The sequence below is a fragment of the Apteryx mantelli genome, chromosome 1, assembly GCF_036417845.1.
Source record: "Apteryx mantelli isolate bAptMan1 chromosome 1, bAptMan1.hap1, whole genome shotgun sequence".
NCBI lineage: Eukaryota > Metazoa > Chordata > Aves > Apterygiformes > Apterygidae > Apteryx > Apteryx mantelli.
Window position 1 is genome coordinate 76285689 of NC_089978.1, and position 20756 is coordinate 76306444.

Consider the following 20756-nt stretch of genomic DNA (forward strand, 5'->3'; position numbering starts at 1 on the left):
TTATCACCACAAAAGAGAATAGTTCGATGTCATCATATTCCTTGCATCTAATAACATCCACTACTTAAACACACGTTCTACAGCAGATTACTGTTAATTTTTAAAGCTAACCATACAAGAAATACATAAATATCTGAATACTATGAAATGTTACAATTTCAAGTTTCATTGATTAAGACAGGGGTGATACAGTACAAGGTAAGGAAAAAAAAAGTCTTTGCCGTGAAGTTTTTTTTAATCTTCCTGTCTTACCCAAAATAGAACAATATCAGGCTCTCAAAACAACACAGAAAAACTATTAGCACTTTCTGAGGTGGTATTACTTCTTTTAAGAGCAATATAATGTTTGCATTCAGAACTACTTTTTTGAAAGCTCACTTGCACAGGAGTGGAAAACAGACAGCCAGACGTATGTACGTGCTCTAATGGCTTCAGGCTGAGTTTATTTTAGAGGAAAGCAAAAAGAAGACAGTACCAATTCCCACTGAGATGCAATATAATGCAGGAAGTTAATTTTTAAAGGACACCCATGAAAGTTAACCTCCATGGGATATCTCCGTCTCTCTTCCTTTTCCAAAAAGGGGATTTGTAGAATTTATGTGAAAGGTGCTGGACACGTTCATGTATTTTTAAAGAGCAATAATGTGCTTTCACTCAAGATACACTCTAACATTAAAAAGAAATTATAGTCTTGTTTCAAATATAACAAGCAAGAATAGAAATCACAGAGTTAAGGCATGAAAGAAAGTGTGTTCAAGGTTCTTAGTTAAATAAGGACTGTACCTGATAGGAATAATGCCTTCCCCTCAACCCTTCCTCTCAGGATAATCTTGATCATCCCCCCTTTTAATGCTATAAGCACTATAGTGGCTTCTCACCAGACCAGGACTGCACTTAAAAGCCTGCAGTGAGTTGGATACAGGACATCTCAGTACATGTCTCCCACCCCAAGCAGAGACTCGGTTTTGCAATATAGACTTGTTATACCCGAAGAGAGCACTGTGGGACAGGAAAACAGAACCCCCTAAGAGAAGGGCCATGCTGGCAGGAAGCACATTGTCAGCAAACAGCCACCTCCCCAGTGGCTGGCCCTTTCCTGTGAGAAGCAGATAATCTCCTACCTTCTCACAAAGTCTTCATATTTCTCCCCAGATTTAGCACCGATTTTTTATTTATTTATTTTTCATTCCATACAACAGAACCAGAACAGTAACAGTGAGGAATGGGAAAGGGGCTGAGTAAACAGCATCTCAGGCAATGAAGCATCCAGCAGCTTCCACTTGAAGCTATTGTGTCTCAGAACAAAGCGCTGAGGACACTATGCTTCCATCACACCTTTGGTCCCCTTTACTTTATACACCTCACTCATTTCTATCATTCCCTCCCTAGCCCCAATCAGTCCGCATACTTTCCTCCTCCTTATGCAAATGCAAAAGAGGAGAGTGCTTTACCCCTGTTCAGCTATATGCTCAAACATCAACCATCCTTGCTTTATGCATTTTCCGTTTCCATTTAAATTTTGGACTAAAAGTTACCAATAACCCTTTTTGCACATCTTTAAACATGAGTAAATCACAAGGGAAATCCATGTTTGCAGGAGACACTGCATGTCTGATACTGAATCAGACACCAATGTCTGATAGTGGGTGGCTCACACCACCTTCAAAAAAAAGACAGTTCTATTGTTAGGACTTTCAAACAATTCACACCTTCCAGACAAAGGATTACAAAGCAAGTTCTCCTAAAACTGAGTCGGCTAAAGCACAGAGTAATGAGACAAATTTCTGATATCCAACTTGTACTAGAGCTACCGTCTTGGATGAGGACATATCACCCTCAACTAGCCATAAAAATGGGATCACTTAGATTTTTATTATGCTTAAAACTCATCTACACCATTTATGTTTTAACTAAACCGAGCACATTACTCCTGCCATCTATGTACCATAAACCAAACAAACCCAATCTTGTTATGTGCAGCATTTCATAAATAATTTAGGAAGACTATTTTGTTTCCTTTGGATCTAGACTTTAGTCTGTTGAGAACAAGAAATCTTTACTACTCATTAAATATTTAGTATATGGCTGTTCTGGCATCTTCACAAGAAACGCTGCATTTAAGTTATGCATTAGAAATAAATAAAAACCCCTACACTTAAAACATTTAAAAGCTGCTGACAAGTGGACTACAGCCGGGAGATGCAAACAAAGCTGATGTCCTGGAAGGAATCTTCAGTGAAAGTCAGGCTATGAAGCAGCCACACAAGAGGCATATAATTACAGCTTAACCTCTTGCTTTGAGGTCAATATGTGCCAAGTAGCTTTCCATTAAATGGCCCATTTATCACCACCTAAATTTAATTAAGGGAAAAAAACAATTTTTTCAAGTGAAGCAACAATGCAATCAACTGTCTCACCCAAACAGCTTGCCATCAGTGTATGTTATAAACCTAGGAAAACTCGTAAGTATTTACCAATGTTCTGTATCCAATAGAAGCATGTCCCTCTGCTGGGAGCATATACCTTCAGAGAGGCAAACCTAAGTGTGTAACACCCACATGATAACCCATAAGATCGTACTGGATGTAGAGGCCTTAAAATAAAGCATCATCTTCAGCCTCCCACCCCATTGCAGAAGGGACACTACAACATTAAGTTAAATATATCATTTTAGATTGTTTCAAGATTTTACACAGTTATCCTGTCCGTAGTAGTATAACTATATTTCAAAGCAACAGGCACGTATCACAATGAGCAGATTTATCAATCCCATTGCAACTTTTGGAGTTCAAAGCACAACAGTTGACTCCAGGCAACAGAGCTAGAACTTGTGCTGCAGCAATAACCACTGCACACACCGGTTTCTGGCAGAAGTCAGCACACAGTTATACAGCAATTTTTCCAATCAAGTCTTCAAATAAAACTCCAAAGGTACATGTTTTTTGCCTGTTCTGCTTGCACTCTCTACAAAACTATTAGAAGACATTATAGTGCCCATTACAATGCTACAATCTCCTCTGCAAATCATGTGCCTGTGATAATGAACTTCTGGATTTTTATATTTTGTTTGAAATGAAGCACTGGCTACCAGTGCCTCACAAAAACACCCCCACCTAAGCATCAGGCCAGTAAAGAAAACTCTTCCAAAACAGACCTGGATCAGACCAACATAATACTGATTGGGAATGTTTTGGGATGGTCATCCCAGGCACAAAGCTTGCATTCTAGCGAGTAGGCCAGGTCAAAGTTTCAAGGCTTTACATCTCAGTACTTCCTCAAGACAACAAGGTACCTATTCTAAAAGATATCTTCTGTTTTCTGACAGAACTAGCATCCTTCCTAGGCAACAAGGAACCATGCTGGCCTACACATTAATGTATTTGAAAAGTGGAAATTCAGACTGGCAGAAGAGGATTGAAAGCTGATGAAGAGCACAGAAGTGATTAGTTTTCATTCTGTACAGTGGGGAAAGTCCCCCACTGCTCTCAAGAGAAATGGATTGCAGAATAGTCAATCAGACAGAAACCCACTATATCAGGAACTACACTTCCTTGCATAGCCTGCCAAGACAGCTGCACTGTTTTCTGTACTAATGACTTGGGGAGGTACTAAAATAAAGTTTTGGCACTGATGTCTACCAATAGAAGGGACTCTTATCATTACTGGAGATGGCTATGATTGTGTTTTGCTGTTTAGTATAAGAGTGTCATGCATAAATAATATATTTAGTAACTCAGTATGGCATAATCCTTTCAATGATATGCTCCAGCTCAGTTTGAGGGAGATAACAGCAATAGCACATTTTACTGGTTATAGTTTTCCAAGGGCCAAAGGCAGTTGGTTCCTCAAAGGAAGTAAGGGTCAGTTTATCCTGCCCTGGATACGGCCCACCACACAGAAACAGCTGATCTATATCAGCTGAGGATCAGATGACCTAGACTGATTTCAGACTTTGGGAAATGGAGCAAGGCAATCTCCCTGTAAGGCTAGGGGAAATCATAGAAGAGCTGAAGTTGGAAGGGACCCCTGGAGATCATCTGGTCCAACCTCCCTGCTCAAGCAGGGTCAGCTAGAGCAGGCTGCCCAGGACCATGTCCAGTTAGGTTTTGAGTATTTCCAAGACAGAGACTTCACAGCCTCTCAGGGCCCTCTGTTCCAGTGTTCAACCACCCTCAGAACAAAGACACTTTCTGAGGTTCAGATGGAATTTCCTGTGTTTCGGTTTGTGCCTGTTGCCAAACTCCATCAGTAGCAGGCTTAATTTGCCCATATAGCGGCCAGGTTCTATAAAGGAGTTCTAGCAAGCTTCAATTGACTGACCACATAAGCAGAGAACAGGGAAGTATTTATAGCTTGTTCTCCCTCAGCCACCAGCTCAGAAACCGCAGAAAGACACAACACATGACTTAAAGCACATGATAAAGTGTTTGACCTTCTCTCTGCCAAGAACTCCCTCTATTCTGTGGAATATTCTTTCACCTTCTTTCTCTCCTTGCTATTTTAAAAACAGTGATAGAAATCCATTGCATTAACATTCCCCAAAACTCCTGTAAGATGACAAATCAGGTATACTGAGATCAAGGGGACTTTCATATATCACTTCCAGTCTCAGATTATCTTCAGTCTTCTATTTGATTTAAAGCCCCAGAACTTCTCCAGAATGTTTAGTCAGACTCCTAACCCAGAGGAGTCTTTCAGAAACTTACAGTCCACTAGTGTGATCCAATATTTATTCATTCCCATGAAAATAAATCTGTTAACACAGACATCCAGAGTCATGCTACTGTTTTCTACCTTCTTGCCTTCATTCCTACACTCCCCAAACCAAAACACACACAGGTTTAAAACCCAACTGCAGTTCCAGAAAAAACTCTCAGAGCACGTTCGTGCCTAGTCAATGTTCTACAGTGACACAACTGTCATGAAAGCTGAGACTGGTGAGCCTAAGCCCCAATGGCACAAGAATTTTCACACCATTTGTTACTAATTAAAGTCTAGTAGCTTTTCATTTCCAGCCTCTCAGGTCACACTTATATATCAGCAATTTGCAAATTAAGTTTTTTATGCAAAAACTATAGGCACATAACCTCTTTTGACTCCAGCAGAAGAGCTCCCCAATCCCAGCTGCCTCCCCGCTCAGTTAGGCAGTGCCACCCCATTCCCAAAGATTAGTGCTTCCTCAGGTATGCTAGTTGAACTAATGAACATGTATCAGTCATCTTAAATCACACAGTAGTTTGATAAATCCATGCTTTTGACAGAAAAGGGTTTAGGAACAATTATATGTGCAATTAAAGGCAGCAGGGAGTGACAAAAATGAACAAATACACCAAGCAGTGTAATTACTGCTCAGTTTCATAACTGATGGAGTCTGTAGGTTATCACTTTAAGATGTCATGCAGCTTTACTCACAGAGCCTGTTTTTAAAACAGGATGTTTTATTACCACCTGGGCAGAAAAGAAAACCAAGATGGCTGCAAAAGAGGCAAGAGAGCATTTTCCTCTTTAAGTTAACATTAGGCAGAAGTCAGTTCTTATCTTCAAATTATAGAAGAATGTAGGTTGGAAAGAACCTCTCCAGACTACTCTGGAGAGGCTTCACCCTCTTTTTAACTCCATAAAAATTGATTAGATAGCTTGGTGAAAGCCAGGGGACAGAGCACTTGTAATGCTGTCAAACTATCTGAAAATCAGTAAACCAGTTTTTATACTGGAGAATCTGAAACAACTGTGTACATGTGTAATTCAGAATACATGTCAGCAGCTGCTGAATACTGCAGCCAAATAGTTTCAAAGCTGTGAGTCATAAATAGTCATAAGCAGAAGAGTAATATAAAATTGCTAAACTATCTACTGAGAAGCCAATATAGATTCTTTAAAAAAATAAACCCTACTCAAACAGGATTTTTTAATATTCAGTTTGGAAAAAAAACCTAAGAATTGCAATCACAATCTGAGAAATAAGATGACAAAATATCTTACTCTAGGGTGCCAATCTACATACAGTGAACTATCAGTATCCTGCATAGGCTAAACATGCTTTTAATTGCTGAATTTAATAAGCAAAAGGCATTGAAAAAGAAAAGAATGCAGCTGATGGGGGGGGGGTGTTTTAATAAGAATATTTTATGAGAACTGAGCATCTGAAGAAAATAGTGGGAAGCATGGAGATTATAGGGATTGTTTTTTTTCCATTAACACTGAGAAGGGGATATTTGTTTGATTCATGGAAAGCATGGACTGTGTCTCCCCCTTACACTTGTATATACAGATGACCTGTTCCTGCATACCACCTAAACACAACCTACTGGACAAAAAGGTGGCTGATCTGATTGAGTGTTGACAATAGTTCTGCTTCAAGCAGGCTAGATGGGTGACTTTTAGAGGTACCTCCTAACCAACATTTCTATGATTCTATACACTGCGTTGCTGTTCTCAATCATTAAAAGAGCCTAGAACAACTCATTCAATCAATGATACAGATACTGGCTATATTCCACTTAGAGGGATGTTACCACTTACAGCTTATGAAATCCTGCATATGTTATTCTGTGCTTGTTTATTCCCCCCTAAATTTTGAAATGAGTGTAAATAATTATTTTCAAGATAAAATAAGGAAATACTAAACAGGCTTATTGAAAGACACCATGTACATCTTGTCTCTGTACAGAGACAATCTTGATTTTGAAGCATCAGGCCCTGGCCTTGACACTAAAGCAAAAGCTTTCCTTGCTTGTCTCCCACAGTTGATTATAAGAGGGTTAAAGATGCTGTAGACTTTCACAGTTTTAACAGAAGATTCCAGTGCTGGCTAGTATCCCCTTTTCAATAAAACATGTTCTAATATACACGTGGGAGGAAATGCAAAGCATATAATGGCTGTTCCACTTTCCCTAAAGTCATGATACTTTAACTGCACTTAGCTTCAGGAAGGTCAAACAATATATGACTCAATATACGACAAGTACTACAACAGAACACACATCATAAGGTTAGTTTGGGGAGGGAGGGCTGGGGTTATTCCCTGGTTTGTTGATTATATATAAAAAGAAATCCACAAAACCAAAAGACACCCATGTTCCTTCTAGTATGTAGTCCCCAAACTCTTCTCCTCATTCCATAAATGTTACAATCGCATAAATAACCAGAAGACTTGTTTCCCTTCCACTTCCCAATTACTCCCTTCTGATGCTACCTACAAAGCAAGTCAGAACTTCATAGGTGCTAGCAACTTGCCAAATCAGTCGTGACTTATAGGTGATCTCCTTGGGAAGTCACTACATCCCAGTCAGAAGCACTATCTAAAACTCCAGAACTTGGCAGCAGTTGACAACACTGGTTCCCTCACACTGAAACTTGTCACTACTTTACCCATTTCAGCTTCAAACACAGAGTACCAGTTACCTTTTTAGGAAGACACCCTCATATACTCATTGCTCAATGGGCTGTCACACAAAGGTAAGTAAAACAGAAGCTACCATCAACAAGCCAACAGCACGTTCAAAATGTAATGGAAAAGAAAGAGCGAGTCTATCTCTACTACCAAAGCTTCTTTTGACAACCCTTCATCAAAAATTACAAAAGCTATAGGCAGGCTCATATAGCTGCACAACAGCTCTGTTTTGGTCTTCTTTTCTACGTACCATGAGAAACTGAAGAGAAGCCCAGACCACAACTTCAATCAGCTTATGGAAGAAGTGACATGATGTGGCTGCCTGCAGCCAGAAGCAATGCCACAGCCATTCCTTTCCACTCCTGTGCTTAATCAAACTGCCTGGTATCAGGCAGGAAGTTTCCTGTGCTCTAGTCTAGGGGCTGTAAAGATCATATTTCTGCTTCTCCCCTGTGCATCTCCAAGATACAGACGTGTATTTGAATGTGAAGAGTTCAGCGGCACTTTCCCCTGTCATAACATTCTTCAAAGATCAATACAGAAGCCACATACCAAGCAGCTGCTGATCCACAGCAATAGAGACATTATAAGCAGAAATAAGTGGTCTGACACAGGGGTGGAGGGGAGAAGACAAGCAGAAAAGTCAGTTCTACAGTCTCTTACTAGCCTAAAGGATTGGAAGTATTTGCAATTGTCTCACTATGACTCAACTTCAGCCATGACTCAACCAAACTTTGTCTAGCTTTTGTCATCATTTTTAACAGGCAAAAATGCAACAGCTTGTGCAAAAGCATTATTATTTTCAGTTTAAAACGCCTTCAAATGCATTACATGCAGGAAAATGGCAAGGGATACTGATATTTTAGTTCTACATGCCCAGCATAAGTCCAGCCTCAAGTGATTATATAATATGTGCGGACCTACAAGCACTTTGAGCAAGTTTCAGGTGATACCACGAGTACAGTAAGTGGAAATGTTCAAGGTAGCCTTTTCACTCCTTATAAAGGAAATGGGGGGCTGGAACCTTCCTTCAAAACAAACCTTCCAAGTTTAAGAGCTCCTGGGCTGAAAGAGACAGAAGATGTAAAACTGCATTCCAGATTACCCTTTATAAAGCTACGTTTATACTTGCCTGTGTTCACTGCACACTGCTTCACAATAACATCTGAAGCTTTCCTTTTATTTCTATGTAATTAGAGCCATTAAGCATGAAAGTTTAGCCTCCTCATGTTAGACAAAAACCAACAGCGTCAAGAAGTCCACATACTCATCCATCACATGAAAGTGAGCAAGCAGTTAAGGACTGAGGATGGAGCTTTTTCGTTTTCCCTTTATTTCTCCACTCCAACTACCAATACACAGGAGTGTCCTGCCAAACTAAGCCACCTGACAATTAAATAGTAAACTGTCAGTTAACACCATTTAAGAGACTAACTATACTTCATCATTGACAACTAAAGTTATGATCCCTGTAGCTTTTTTCACCTTAAAATGTAAAAGAAAAGAATTTAGTAGTTCCTTGTAAAGGCAGGGAATATGTGCTCAGACAACTACATGGTTCTGGCTTACTTTAACACACACCCCCCACACTCCCGCCACAGTACTGAAGGTCAGACATGTATTTCTTTAGTGGCAATATCTGTTGTACAAGAGACATTTCCGCATAGAACTTAAAATCAAACAGACAGAGTAGGTTTGTTAAGCTATTCAAAGCTGATTCTGCTGGTCAGGAGCAGAGTTTGGAGGGGGGAAAAAAAAAAAAAAAAAAACCACACACCCACATTTTAAGCCCATACTCACCATTCATGCAATTCCACTGATGAATCAAAGAGAGAAACAGAGTTGGCTAGAAGGGGTTGCAACTATTCTGTGACAAAGGAAACACCAATGAATAGCATTGCAGTATATTCCATGTTTACAGAGAAAATGCTGAAAGTTAAACTGATGAAAAGCACTAATATTAAGTAACCTAGATTTGCTTATAATAAAAGGAATCTTTTGACCAAAGCAAAATGCCAAGTCTGAACTTATTTACATTACATTTCTGCTAACATCAGCATAAAAATTAATTATTCTTTTAGTTATGATTTAGTCAATAAACTGCTTTGAGCCTAACTTTGCAGTATCCTCTCATATATATATTTCACATAATGAAAGAGTGTTGTTTCTAGGCAGGCACATTTTTATAAGTAGGATTAAATGGCAGCTTGGTTTATAAAAGCTTTTATGGCACTGTTTCATTTTAAATAATGTCTTCTGTCTGAAAAGAGATAACAGAAGTAACAGAATAAGTAGTACATCAACTCTTCCAACAACCCGTTTCCTCCACATTTGCCATATTCTCCCCAAAACACAACCAATGATTTTCTTATCAGTTGAGCTTGATTCAGGGTCCATCCATGTAACTCAAGTCATAACTATAGCCCAAAAGTTACCAGGACTAAAACAGCATCTGAAGATATACGTGTGCACAGGCACAGTGTCAAGCTAAAGCCATATGCAAACAATTACATGGGATGTATTTTAAGAGGAGGCCACAACTTTCCTTAAAATTAGCATTCCCTGAATGAGTAGAGTGTTGGGCTTTAGGGACCAAAAGCTATTTATTCCAGTGTGGGCCAAAGGACCCACTCCAAATGACCTCACGAATAAGATGAAATAAATTGACTGAAGCTTTTTCTGGACCACCCTTTTTCAGGTAGTATTATCATCCAAAAATAAGATTAGATTGGACCCTCTAGACTATTGTTCTGTAAGAAACAAAACTAAAGAAAATACAATTATTGGTAACCAATTTGTAATTGTTAGTATTAGAGTTGTGACCGCAAGAGTGATTTCTCAGAGGCAAGTGTCATTCAAATATCATCTTGGTTGCTTTGCAACATACTAGTCACACTTCATGAAAACAAATCAGCTGTATCATTTACCTAAACTATCCTTTCCTGTAACCAAACTTTTTCAAAATACAAAAAACTTCATATTAATTGCTATTCTATGTCTTTTGTACATTTCCTACAATCCTATAGGTTTTGCTAACACTAGAATTTGCATGTTTTTTATTCTGTAATGACCTCCTGCCAAGTATAGAGATTTAATATTAGTTATTAAATGCTACTTCTGATTCAAACTCACCTCAAGAGAGGTCATTTATGTTCATTATGTGCAGCATATAAATAGCTATACAAGCAGAGATAATGGATACCAGCGTTTGTATTTAAGTATAATAATCGCTCATACAAACAATTCATTAATAGCTCTTTGAAAAGATGAAGGGCTACATAAAATGCTAAGCATGTTATCTGACTTGCATTAGCAACATGCAGTTCAAGAAATCCATTTCAGTTCATCTACATGTCCACTTCACGATGTAAATTAGAAGTATTAGAGACAAAAAGGTACTGGCTGAACAGTTCAGTTCCTCCCTTCCTCCCTGCAATTCATCCACAGAATTCATTCCAAATAAGTACTTCCTACACACAGTTTCTTTTTCTGCATATAGCCTCTATTTTGATTATTAGCATTAGTTTTGCAAAACTTTATTTATGCTTTAGTAGATGTGCATTTCAGAGAATGTCATGACATTCTACCTTAGTAATGATGTAAAGAAAGAACCTAATTGTCCTTAATCCTCCATTTAAAATAGGTTAGACTAAATCCTCTTTTGATTGAACTAAAGAGATTAGTTAGTGCCACCAGGAAACAGAAATGCTCCTTTTGCCCCCTCCTCCCTCTTTGTATCTAGACAAGTTTAATCATTAATGAAGGAAACAAATTAACTAGTCTCACATTTCAAAAAGGGAAAATTAGTCTACAGGGAATAGCAAAATTCACGTAAAAGTGTTTCTGTGAAATCTGATTATATTCACTCCCAACGCTCAAGTTTCACGTTTGTAGCAACTACCATAATAAAAATAAGAACAAACATCACAGAAAATAGTCACACAGTATACTTCAGTAACTAGACCAAGGAACAGCTTAGATGAAGCTTTTATTACCAATACACACCTGGATCCCTGGCAAATCTTGGCATAATTCTTGACATCGCTGAGTAAGTTATGCACAATTTCAGAGAGTGCATGTGCACACGTGTGAGTGAATGTGTGTGCATGTATGCGGATGGAGGAGCAGAAAATTGGGGGCAGGAGAAGGAACACAGAATAACATTAAGTGGCCAAGAAGAAAACCAAAGACACAGCTCTTGTATTCCTATCTTCACCTGCTTTTCTTCCTCCGATATCTGATTACCTCAAAGCCTTAACCTACCCTTACAACTTCTCTCCATGGAAGAGATCTCATCTCTGTTAGAAGGCAAGAAGCACAGGGAAATTAATTTCCAAATACTGAGGAATACTTAGGTGCCTGACAATGAAGAATCCGGGCTCAAGTTATCAACTCATGATCTTCTATGAATTCTGTGACAAAATACTGGATTAAACAGATTTTCTTGGTTCCAGACAAACTCCCTAACCCCTGGCTCATCTCATCCTTTTGCTAGAAAAATCCAAGTTAGGCTGCCAGCTTCTTCCTAGGAGTGCATTTTTAATACAGTATCACAAATAATTTTAATTTTCCAAATGTTGACTATCAAAGTTAACTTAAAAAAAACTTCAAGATGATTCAGAGCATATTTGTATCTCACACTTTTCAGAGTCATTACGGGGTGAAAAGAGGGGGAGAAAAACTGGCGTCTGTTTGATACACAGAAAGGATCCTTGGTTTGACTTGTCTACCTGCAGTTGTTGCCATGGCAATTACAGCAAAGGAGATAATAGTATTCCAGTGTCATTCTGCCTCACAGTTCTGGATGAGCTTCGATTGAAGTGTCCCTTGACAATTATACAAATAGAAATACTATGTTATCCTGTGTAATGGTAAACCAATGGAATAAGAAGCATTACTCCAAAAAATGTAATTTGACTAAGAGACTTAAATGAGGAGATTCAAGCTATTTTGTAAACACAAAAAAACCCCACACAACACATAGCAATGTCAAATCCAGTTGCATAACAGGTGCTAAAACATCTGCTCAGCACATGACATGGAAGAGGCATCTTGCTGTCAGTCAGGTTGTAAATATTAAGCAAAAAAACCCCAGCTTTCTAGTCATATTTAAACCTAGTTAGATTATAGAAGTCTGTTATCCCTATCTTGACAGCACAAACAGGAGTTAGTCATGGTACTTATTTGTGGAACCTTTTAGTATTACTGTGGTACCTTTACCTAGTAACTGGGCTGACAAATAAATGTGTTCCAGCTTTAAAAAGCAGACTTGTATTAAAAGAAAACCACATTTCACCTTGTCATTTTTCATTTCAATTACTATTGTATGGCAGGGACAAAAATGAACGAGAAGTAGTGAGCAGGGATTTTAAGCTATAGATGTGCTACTTCATACTTTGTCCTCTTCCATTCCCAAAAAAGATTGTGAAAAAGCTTCTTGCCTTCAGTACTGATGTACTGTGGTGCTCTAGAAAAGCCTAAGTACAGAACTATAATGAAAAAAAGCACGCTGTCAACAGACAAAAATGACTGTGCAGTTCTTGTCTCAAAGACAAAAAAAGATCAAGACAAGAATATTTGATGCTAAAAATGGCAAGGTTAAAAGTTCCTGATCTATTTTAAGTCACTGAAAAATTTCTACAATTTAGAGCCTCCAGAAGAAGCGTTTTCTATCATCCAAGTGTATCTGACAAGTGTAGATGAGCAATATTGTGTAGTCAATAGCAACTAGCTTGTAATATGTGCTCTGGTTTCCTGTAAGTGTACTCATTTTGCATACACACTGTCCCATTTTCACGTGTTTATTCTCAAATGAAAAGGAAGTCACATCTTCCGTGTATAAGTTAACTAACTGATACTCAAATTGGGGCGGGGAGGGGAGGGGGAGGTGAACAAAGTCCACACAATTCTCCATACTTCTTGTCCCTCTGCTTTCTGTCAGATTTTTTGGAGGTCTGGGGTGTTTTTGAGCCTCTGACCAGACCAAAACATCTGCAGATAACATCGCAGGACTAGAATGAAGACAAAGAGTCATTACTGATATGCAAGAGTTAGATCTGCAGGACTGCCAAATCCTTTCAGCCGGAAACACTTGATGTTCACTAGAATTAATTTCTGAGAGAACTAAAACTCTCAAACTTTGCCTCTTTAAAACACAGGCTGAAAAGATCATGAAGGACAGCACTCAAACATAATCACTCCACACAGAATCACTCCCAAGGGAAACAGTTAGTAGAGTAACAAACCAATGATTTGGGGGAAAACAGGAAGGCAAGAGCTACACATGCTCTTAAATGCATTCTGCCACACCTTCTGCATGCAGAGGGTGAGGCTATGGACTGGAATCCACCACAAAAGAAAACAGCAAGATTTGTTTTCCTGAAATCAGAGGTGGTTCATTCTGACGCACTGACTTCCACAAAAGATACTAAAAACAGACTACATACCTGGGACAGACAGAAACACTTAAGAAATGCAAGATACTAATCAGTGTCCTGTAGGCACGTGCATAGCCCCTACTGAGGATAACTTTTGTACAGTTAGGACAGTCTGTGGATAAAAGGTCAGGATATAAACACATTTAAAAGGCATTTAAACAGCTTAAAATTATGTTAACGAAGTATAATCCTGAAAGAAAAAAGTAACCTTTTTGACTTACTGTAAGTGATAGCTAGGAAGTAAGTGGTGTTTAAAAAGACACCCTGACGAAGAAACATCTAAACAGCACTAGTTTGACATCAGTAAGCAAGGGTGCAGGAAAAGCTGAATACCATAAGGAAAAGCAGAAACCGGAATGGAAAAGGATATCCTCATCCGTATTATATTTACACTTTTATTATTTATATATTTATATCTGTGCTACAGAGCAAACAATCTCAAAGCAGCCTGGCTTAGCAAATAACCTGAAAGAGCACAGGCTTTTTCAGGAAAGGAAGGCAAGGAAAGAAGGAGAATTTGGGGGGGGGGGGGGAAGCACGCACACACATGCGCACACACACACACCCTACAACAAAACAAGGGTCAGAACACAAATGTTAGAGTTAAGCAAGTTACATACTACTTTTTTTTTTTTTTCAGCTCTGGAACTAACTTTAACAAATCCGGTTCTTCAGTCACTGAAGAGTACTCTGCCCGTACTGGCTTTTGGGAAGGAGAAAAAACAAACAAACAAACAACCACTCCAGACAAAAGAAGCCTTATTACTGTGATCCTCTCCCACCCCACAAGGTTACAACCCTTACAGCTACTATTCGGGGGGGGGGGGACCACACACAAAAAAACCCCACACACATTGTTGGGGGGTAGGGGGGCTGTTACTTTGATAGCAATTTCAGTCTATTGTTATATATTATATATATATATATTTTTTTTTAAATGAAAGCTGGCAAATTATACAAGTTCACATAACTAAACTTAGAGACAAAAGTAGAGCATCTGAAACACTTCATAAATGGACTGTTCCTTTAGACAAATAATTCCAGAGCTGTAATGCTTACAATTTCTCTAATTTTCAGGTCAAAGCAGTATCAACCTTTCTTGTATCAAAGCTACATAAAACTGGGGGGGGGGGGGGGGGGGGGAAGAAACACAACAAACCTGAAGCTCAGTATTCATTTATTTCTACTAAGACTACATACACAAGTAAAATACTTAGGAAATCTAATTAGAAAGCAGTTTTAGAATTATACTGCCAATAGAAACAACATAATTGTCTACACCAATGACTAAAAGCCAAAGGCTGCCATAAAGTTTAGTAGTGAACATGCTAAAGAAAACTAATTTAACCAAGAAGTTTCATTAGGTTATCGAACACCTTCTCAAACTAAGACTACTGTTGACCCATTTCTATAAAAGTGGGTGTGTGTGGGGGAAACATGCATCCGTTTGTCAAGTCATTTATTCCACCCCCTATCCCCCTCCTTAAAAAAAAAAAAAAGTTTTCAGAAAGTTCTGCAGAGTTAACAGACCAGAAGCCTCCTAAGACCTAAAGCTGTAATACATTACTGCTCCTTTTGAAAGTGAATCAATATCTGCTGCTGGATGCATTAACAGATAGTTACAAAGGCAACCAATATTTAACATCCAGATTTGCAGTCCTCAAGAATAGAACATGAAAGAGGAGAAGCAACAAAGTGGCAGTGGCAGGATTTTTAAATATACTACATAATAGCAGTAAAACTGCTCAGTAATACAGTTCTTTGACTCAGTAGTATTGTACAATCCAAAGCAGTCAACTTGAGCAGCTGCATTTACTGATCAGGGCCAGCTGTCTTACAAATACAGAACAGACTGTCACCATAAGCTGCAAGATGTTTAGTGACCATTTAGTGTCCAAGCAAATATATGCTAAGAGCAACATTTTCCAGACTGCCTGAAGGAGCAAATAACTTCAGGCATACTGAAATCCACATTTAGCCACAAATAGCTGTCATGGACACACATGCAACCGAAGAAGAAAAGTATACACATTTCATATGAGCAAAATGAACTTCATTTTATGAAGGATATGATATTAAGACCTGGATGCTTTGTTCTTAGAGCATAAGCCATCTCTTGGCTATAAAAAAGGACCTCAGAAGTCTCAGGATTACCAGACAAAGCTAATGCTACTGCAGCTATATGGGCAAAATGCACTGCTTGATGGTATCTAAGCAATGTCCCAAATAATTAAAATTGCGTCCTTAGAAGATTATTGTTTTATAGTTAATTTATCATGGTATGCTTAATTCCTCCCTAAGTAGGGCTCTGCTTAATATTAAAGCAGTAAGTTTCTCATATCACTGATGATATAAACAGGCCCTGCACAACACTTACAGGAGGGCGGTACGCAGTCTTGAGAATACTGAATTAATGTGAGGCTGGCCTCCCCAGGGTAGCACACATCCTCTAGTGAATGCACAAACAATCCAAGGAAGAGATGATAAAGCAGCACATTGTCTGATGCAAATGCAACATCCAGAAAAAGAGGTTATATCCTAATATATATCCTATCCAACCTCAACCATTCTATGATTCTGAGATAAAGAATAGGTGACAAACACTGTGCCTATACCCCCCCAAAAAGGCAATTTTCATATTATGCCAACATGGCCATTATTTCCATTGCTTAGGAAGGTAAATTAAATGTTTTAACAATTGGATTGTTTATCATAACTGTAGAAGGCTATTCAGATTCTGTGATTCCAGGTAAATGGAAAAGTTGTATACGGCAATGTTTCTGCTTGATTATCAAAGATGTATCTAAAATAATTGATAGTTTGAAGCAGCAAAATATATTGAATAATCTCATCAGACCCAATTAAAAAAAAAAATTTTACATTCCTATACCATATTTCATCCTGAAGGATTTCAAAGCATTTATAAAACTACATTGAACTTGAGCTTAACTGCACTTCAGTGAAGTGTAAATAGGTTTTGTACTGCAAGTTATTCTTCACCAACAGTCCTATAAATTGTGTATGGCCGCAGCCATGGTAAGGCAAAGAGGAACTGGAGTGAAAGAGAAATTTGCAGGATATAAGGAAGACGCAGCAGAACAACAGAATCTCAGTTTAAAACTTGGACAAGAAAAAGCTATCATTGTCTCTCTGTCCTTCTAAGAGGCTATTATACCATCTCTTGGGGAAGAGATATGAATTACAGTATGACTAGCATGCTGAATATCTATCCTATTCAACCAATGTCATTGAAGTGTTCCAGTGCCCAGAAGATGCAAACAAATGAAAGATGCTTAATGCATCTTTCAGGTAAAACAGCAGACAAGTATTTAAAAATGCTAACCAGGAAACTGAATTCAGCTTGAATTGACAGCACCCAAGCAGTTATCATTATGCTTCCACAGCACCTTGGAAATTGCACTACTTTGCATTACTTCAGGGCAATGACCGTAACAACAGTAAGGAGGGGCAGCTTCCGTCTCCACAGAGTCAGAGAGGAACGCTGATATTTAACTTATGCCTTTACAATATATTGGGGGGCAGGGAGGAAGAGGAAGACATCAGGCACAACTCTTGGAGACCACCATATTAGAAGCTCCCATTCATACAATGTGGAACAACTGTTTATTAGCCTGAGATCACATCATACCCTTGCTAAGAGCTCCAAGTTACCCCAACTATGCCTCCAGCCTGCATTCAGCCAAGAGCTACTACTGTTTTAGGAGTTCTGAGGATAATCCAGAGACCACTCTGCTCTGGGAAAGAACTGTGGCTGAACAAGTCCAGGTCAAGACTTGGAAAACAGAAAGTCACAGTCCTAGGACCTCAACTGCTGGATATTCTCTGTACAGATTTTAACTAAACCCAAGCTTATTCATATACAAGCACGAGATCTATATGTCGCCTCTGACTCTCCTGGAGAAGAATCACTGCCTTGGTCTCCCAAATTAAAAAGCAGCCTGGAAAGAGGCAAGCACATCTACACTTTAAAGTACTTCTGCTTTGCATACAGCTTTGGGTGAACAACTATGGAGAAACACTGCTGACCTGCATCTGCTACTCATTCAAGGCAGTCTGTTTCAGGCCCAGAATTCAGAATGCTCATTTTCATTTTTACTGTTGTAGCTGTATAAAAAATGTTGAGCCATGAAAAGGGGGGGGGGGGGAACATCCCACACACAACAGATGAATACCACATCATCTTGCCAGATCTTAGTAACCTTATTGAAATGACAAACCTGAATTTACTCATAACAGCTTTTTTCCAAAAAATGCTTTATTTGGAAGAAGAAATTTAAAATTAAGTAACTGAATTAGATGACTGAAAAAGAAGGAAAGCAAAAGAAGGAGCAACAGGTGAAAATATACACAGCAGGCCAGAACAGCTAGACAACTTTATAGAGAGAGCTTGTTGCCCAAAATGCAACACAGAATGTAGTGTGCTTTGAAAATACAAACACTTCCTCACATGGGATACAAGAACATTTCATATAGGTTTTAGACCGCTGAATTGCACTCATCAGCAATGCAGGACAACTTTCAGGTTGCAGTTTGCCATCACCCAAGTACTTTATTAGTTCCAACATACTGTTTTCTCAAGCCGATTTAATCATATTTGATGCTTACACTTAAGTTTACTTTGAAAAAGAGTTTAGCAACAGTGTTAGGCAGAGAAGAGATTTAGAGACCTCAGTATATTCTGCATACAATAGAAACAGTATTATTTTGGGGCAAAGGTTCCAGATGTGTGCCAAAAAAAAGTCTTAAACTAAATCCTATACTTAGATCAGTACAGACAGATCATTACTTCCAAACAGATCCTGTCTGCTTCCAGAGCTCAGCACCATCCACTGGGCTTAGCCTACCCTACACAGACACTTTTGATGCTCTTACACCTCATCATATTTGAGTACTGTCCTTCTTCCCCTTAAGGTTGCTCTCTAAGGATCTGTAAATATAGCTACTTTCAGGACTCGCCTCTCCATTCTCCCCTCATCCCACAAGACATTCTAATTAAAAAGAAAAAAAAAAATCTAGTTGTTTTTTCCACCTCTAAAATTTTTCTTCCTTTGCATGTAAATGAGAAATTTCAGTCCAGATTATGTGAAGATCACTCTGATGTGCACAAAACTAAGCACGTTTACTTTTTTTGGGTCAGAGTCTCCCAACTTGCAGTACTTCCAAATACATACACCTTCCCCATGCAGGAAACCCCAATATCTCTTACTAATACTACTTCCTACCTATTTTGAATTTCCTCTTCTACACTCAGAAGTACCAATTCACAGCTTCCTGTTTTCACTGGTGATCCCTGTCCCTTCTATTACATACCTCTGCATTTAACGGCATTCTGCCAGTTTACTAAAGCTATGGTTCTGAGGATTAGTTAGGTCAATAAAGCCAGATTTAACACCACTCACTGGAGGGGAAAAAAAAAACAAAACCACACCACCACACACTATCTATGCTTGCAAGCACTCTAATGCGCTCTTGATTTGCTCTTTTGTAGATATTTTTTGGTCAGCATGTTTTCCCCCCACCCATCTCGATAGCAAGATCAACTCACTTTCCCCAAAATAGACCACGTCTAGTGCATTTGAGTCTTATCACACACGTCTACAAAAAAAAAAAAAAAAAAAAAAAGAGTTCTTCCGAATTCGTCAGCGTATTTAAATTGGACAATTTTCCAGAAAACGCAGCTTGACTGAAACAATTGTAAGGAGAAACCCCAGAGTTTACCTGCCCTGCTACAAGGCTGCACGCCTCAGCCTACTGTGAACTCTACAGCGGGCCGACTCATTCCGGCTTGGTACAGAGCGGAACTGCGCTGGCGGGAGGGGGCCCACGAGCAGCCGCCGCACCTTCCCTGCCCGGAGAGCCCCGAGCAGCGGGCCCCCGAGGTCCTCCCCGACCGCCGCTCCGCAAGCCACGGGGCCGTCAAACTCATGACCGGTCCCTTCCCGCACGCCCCGGGAAGACGCGACCGCTCCACAGAGACTTTGCCTTACTTCAGCCCCACCGCTTATCTCCCAGCCGCGCGGCGGCGGCCGGGCCCGTCCCGCCCAGCACGGGGCAGCGCCGCGGGCTCCCTCCCCGCCGGGCGGGCCCCGGGGTACTCACGTATCGGCTCACGAGGGTCCGCAGGAGGCTGCAATCCATGGCGGGCGGGCGCCGCCGCCGCCGCCGCCGGGTGCTCGCCGCTGCTGCCGCCGGGCTCCCTGGCTGCCCGCACCCGCCACATGCAGCGACCGCGCCCGCCGCCCCGCTGCCCGGCGCTCCTCGCTCGGCTACACCACGCGCGCCGCGGGCACCGGGCGGCCACACCGCACGCTCCTCCTCCCCGCCGCCGCCGGGGCGCGGCGGCCCCTCATGCCCCCCGGCCCCGCCGCCCGCTCCGCGGAGGGGAAGGGAAAAAAAAGAAGGAGGAAAAAAAAAATTTTTTTTTAATTAAAAAGCCGCCAACAGTTTTCGAGCCAGCTCGCTCTCGCTCCCGGCTCCCGCCCCCTCGCTCTGCCCTCCCAGCGCCGCCCGCAGGGGGCTTTATCCCGCGGGCGCGACGCTGCCGCCGCCCGCGCCCCGCCCCGCTCCCCGCCGCGGATCCGCCCAGTGCCGGCCCGGCCCGGCCCGGCCCGGCCTGCCGCGCTCCCGCTTTGATCTCGGTAGGGCTACCCAGGCAGGCGGCGCACGTCACGCGGCGCGGACGAGCATGCGTGCGCCGGCGCTCCGCCCCCTCGCCGGCCCGCACACACCGGCTGCGGGCTCCCCGCCCGCGGCCGCCGCCAACGACCGTAACGGCTCCCCGGCTGCCGGCCCGCGGGAAGGGGGGGTGGGGGTTACAAAACGGGGAAAGGAGGTTTTTAAATGCTCTTCTCCTTCTCCTCCCCTGCCTCCACCTGCCTCCGCTCTACCGGCGGGGAGATGCCAGC

The 20756-nt window shown here is 40.7% G+C and overlaps 1 protein-coding gene across 2 annotated transcripts in view; it reads right to left on the reverse strand.

Moving 5' to 3' along the window:
* The window catches only part of ATP11A (ATPase phospholipid transporting 11A), a 144193-nt gene extending 123989 nt beyond the window's left edge, over positions 1-20204 (reverse strand). For both annotated transcript variants that reach the window (XM_067295749.1, XM_067295757.1), the window contains exon 1: positions 19951-20204. In XM_067295749.1, the coding sequence (XP_067151850.1) occupies positions 19951-19989 (39 nt within the window). In that variant the 5' untranslated portion in view covers positions 19990-20204. The remainder of the gene's footprint in view (positions 1-19950) is intronic.
* Positions 20205-20756: the final 552 nt, after the last annotated feature.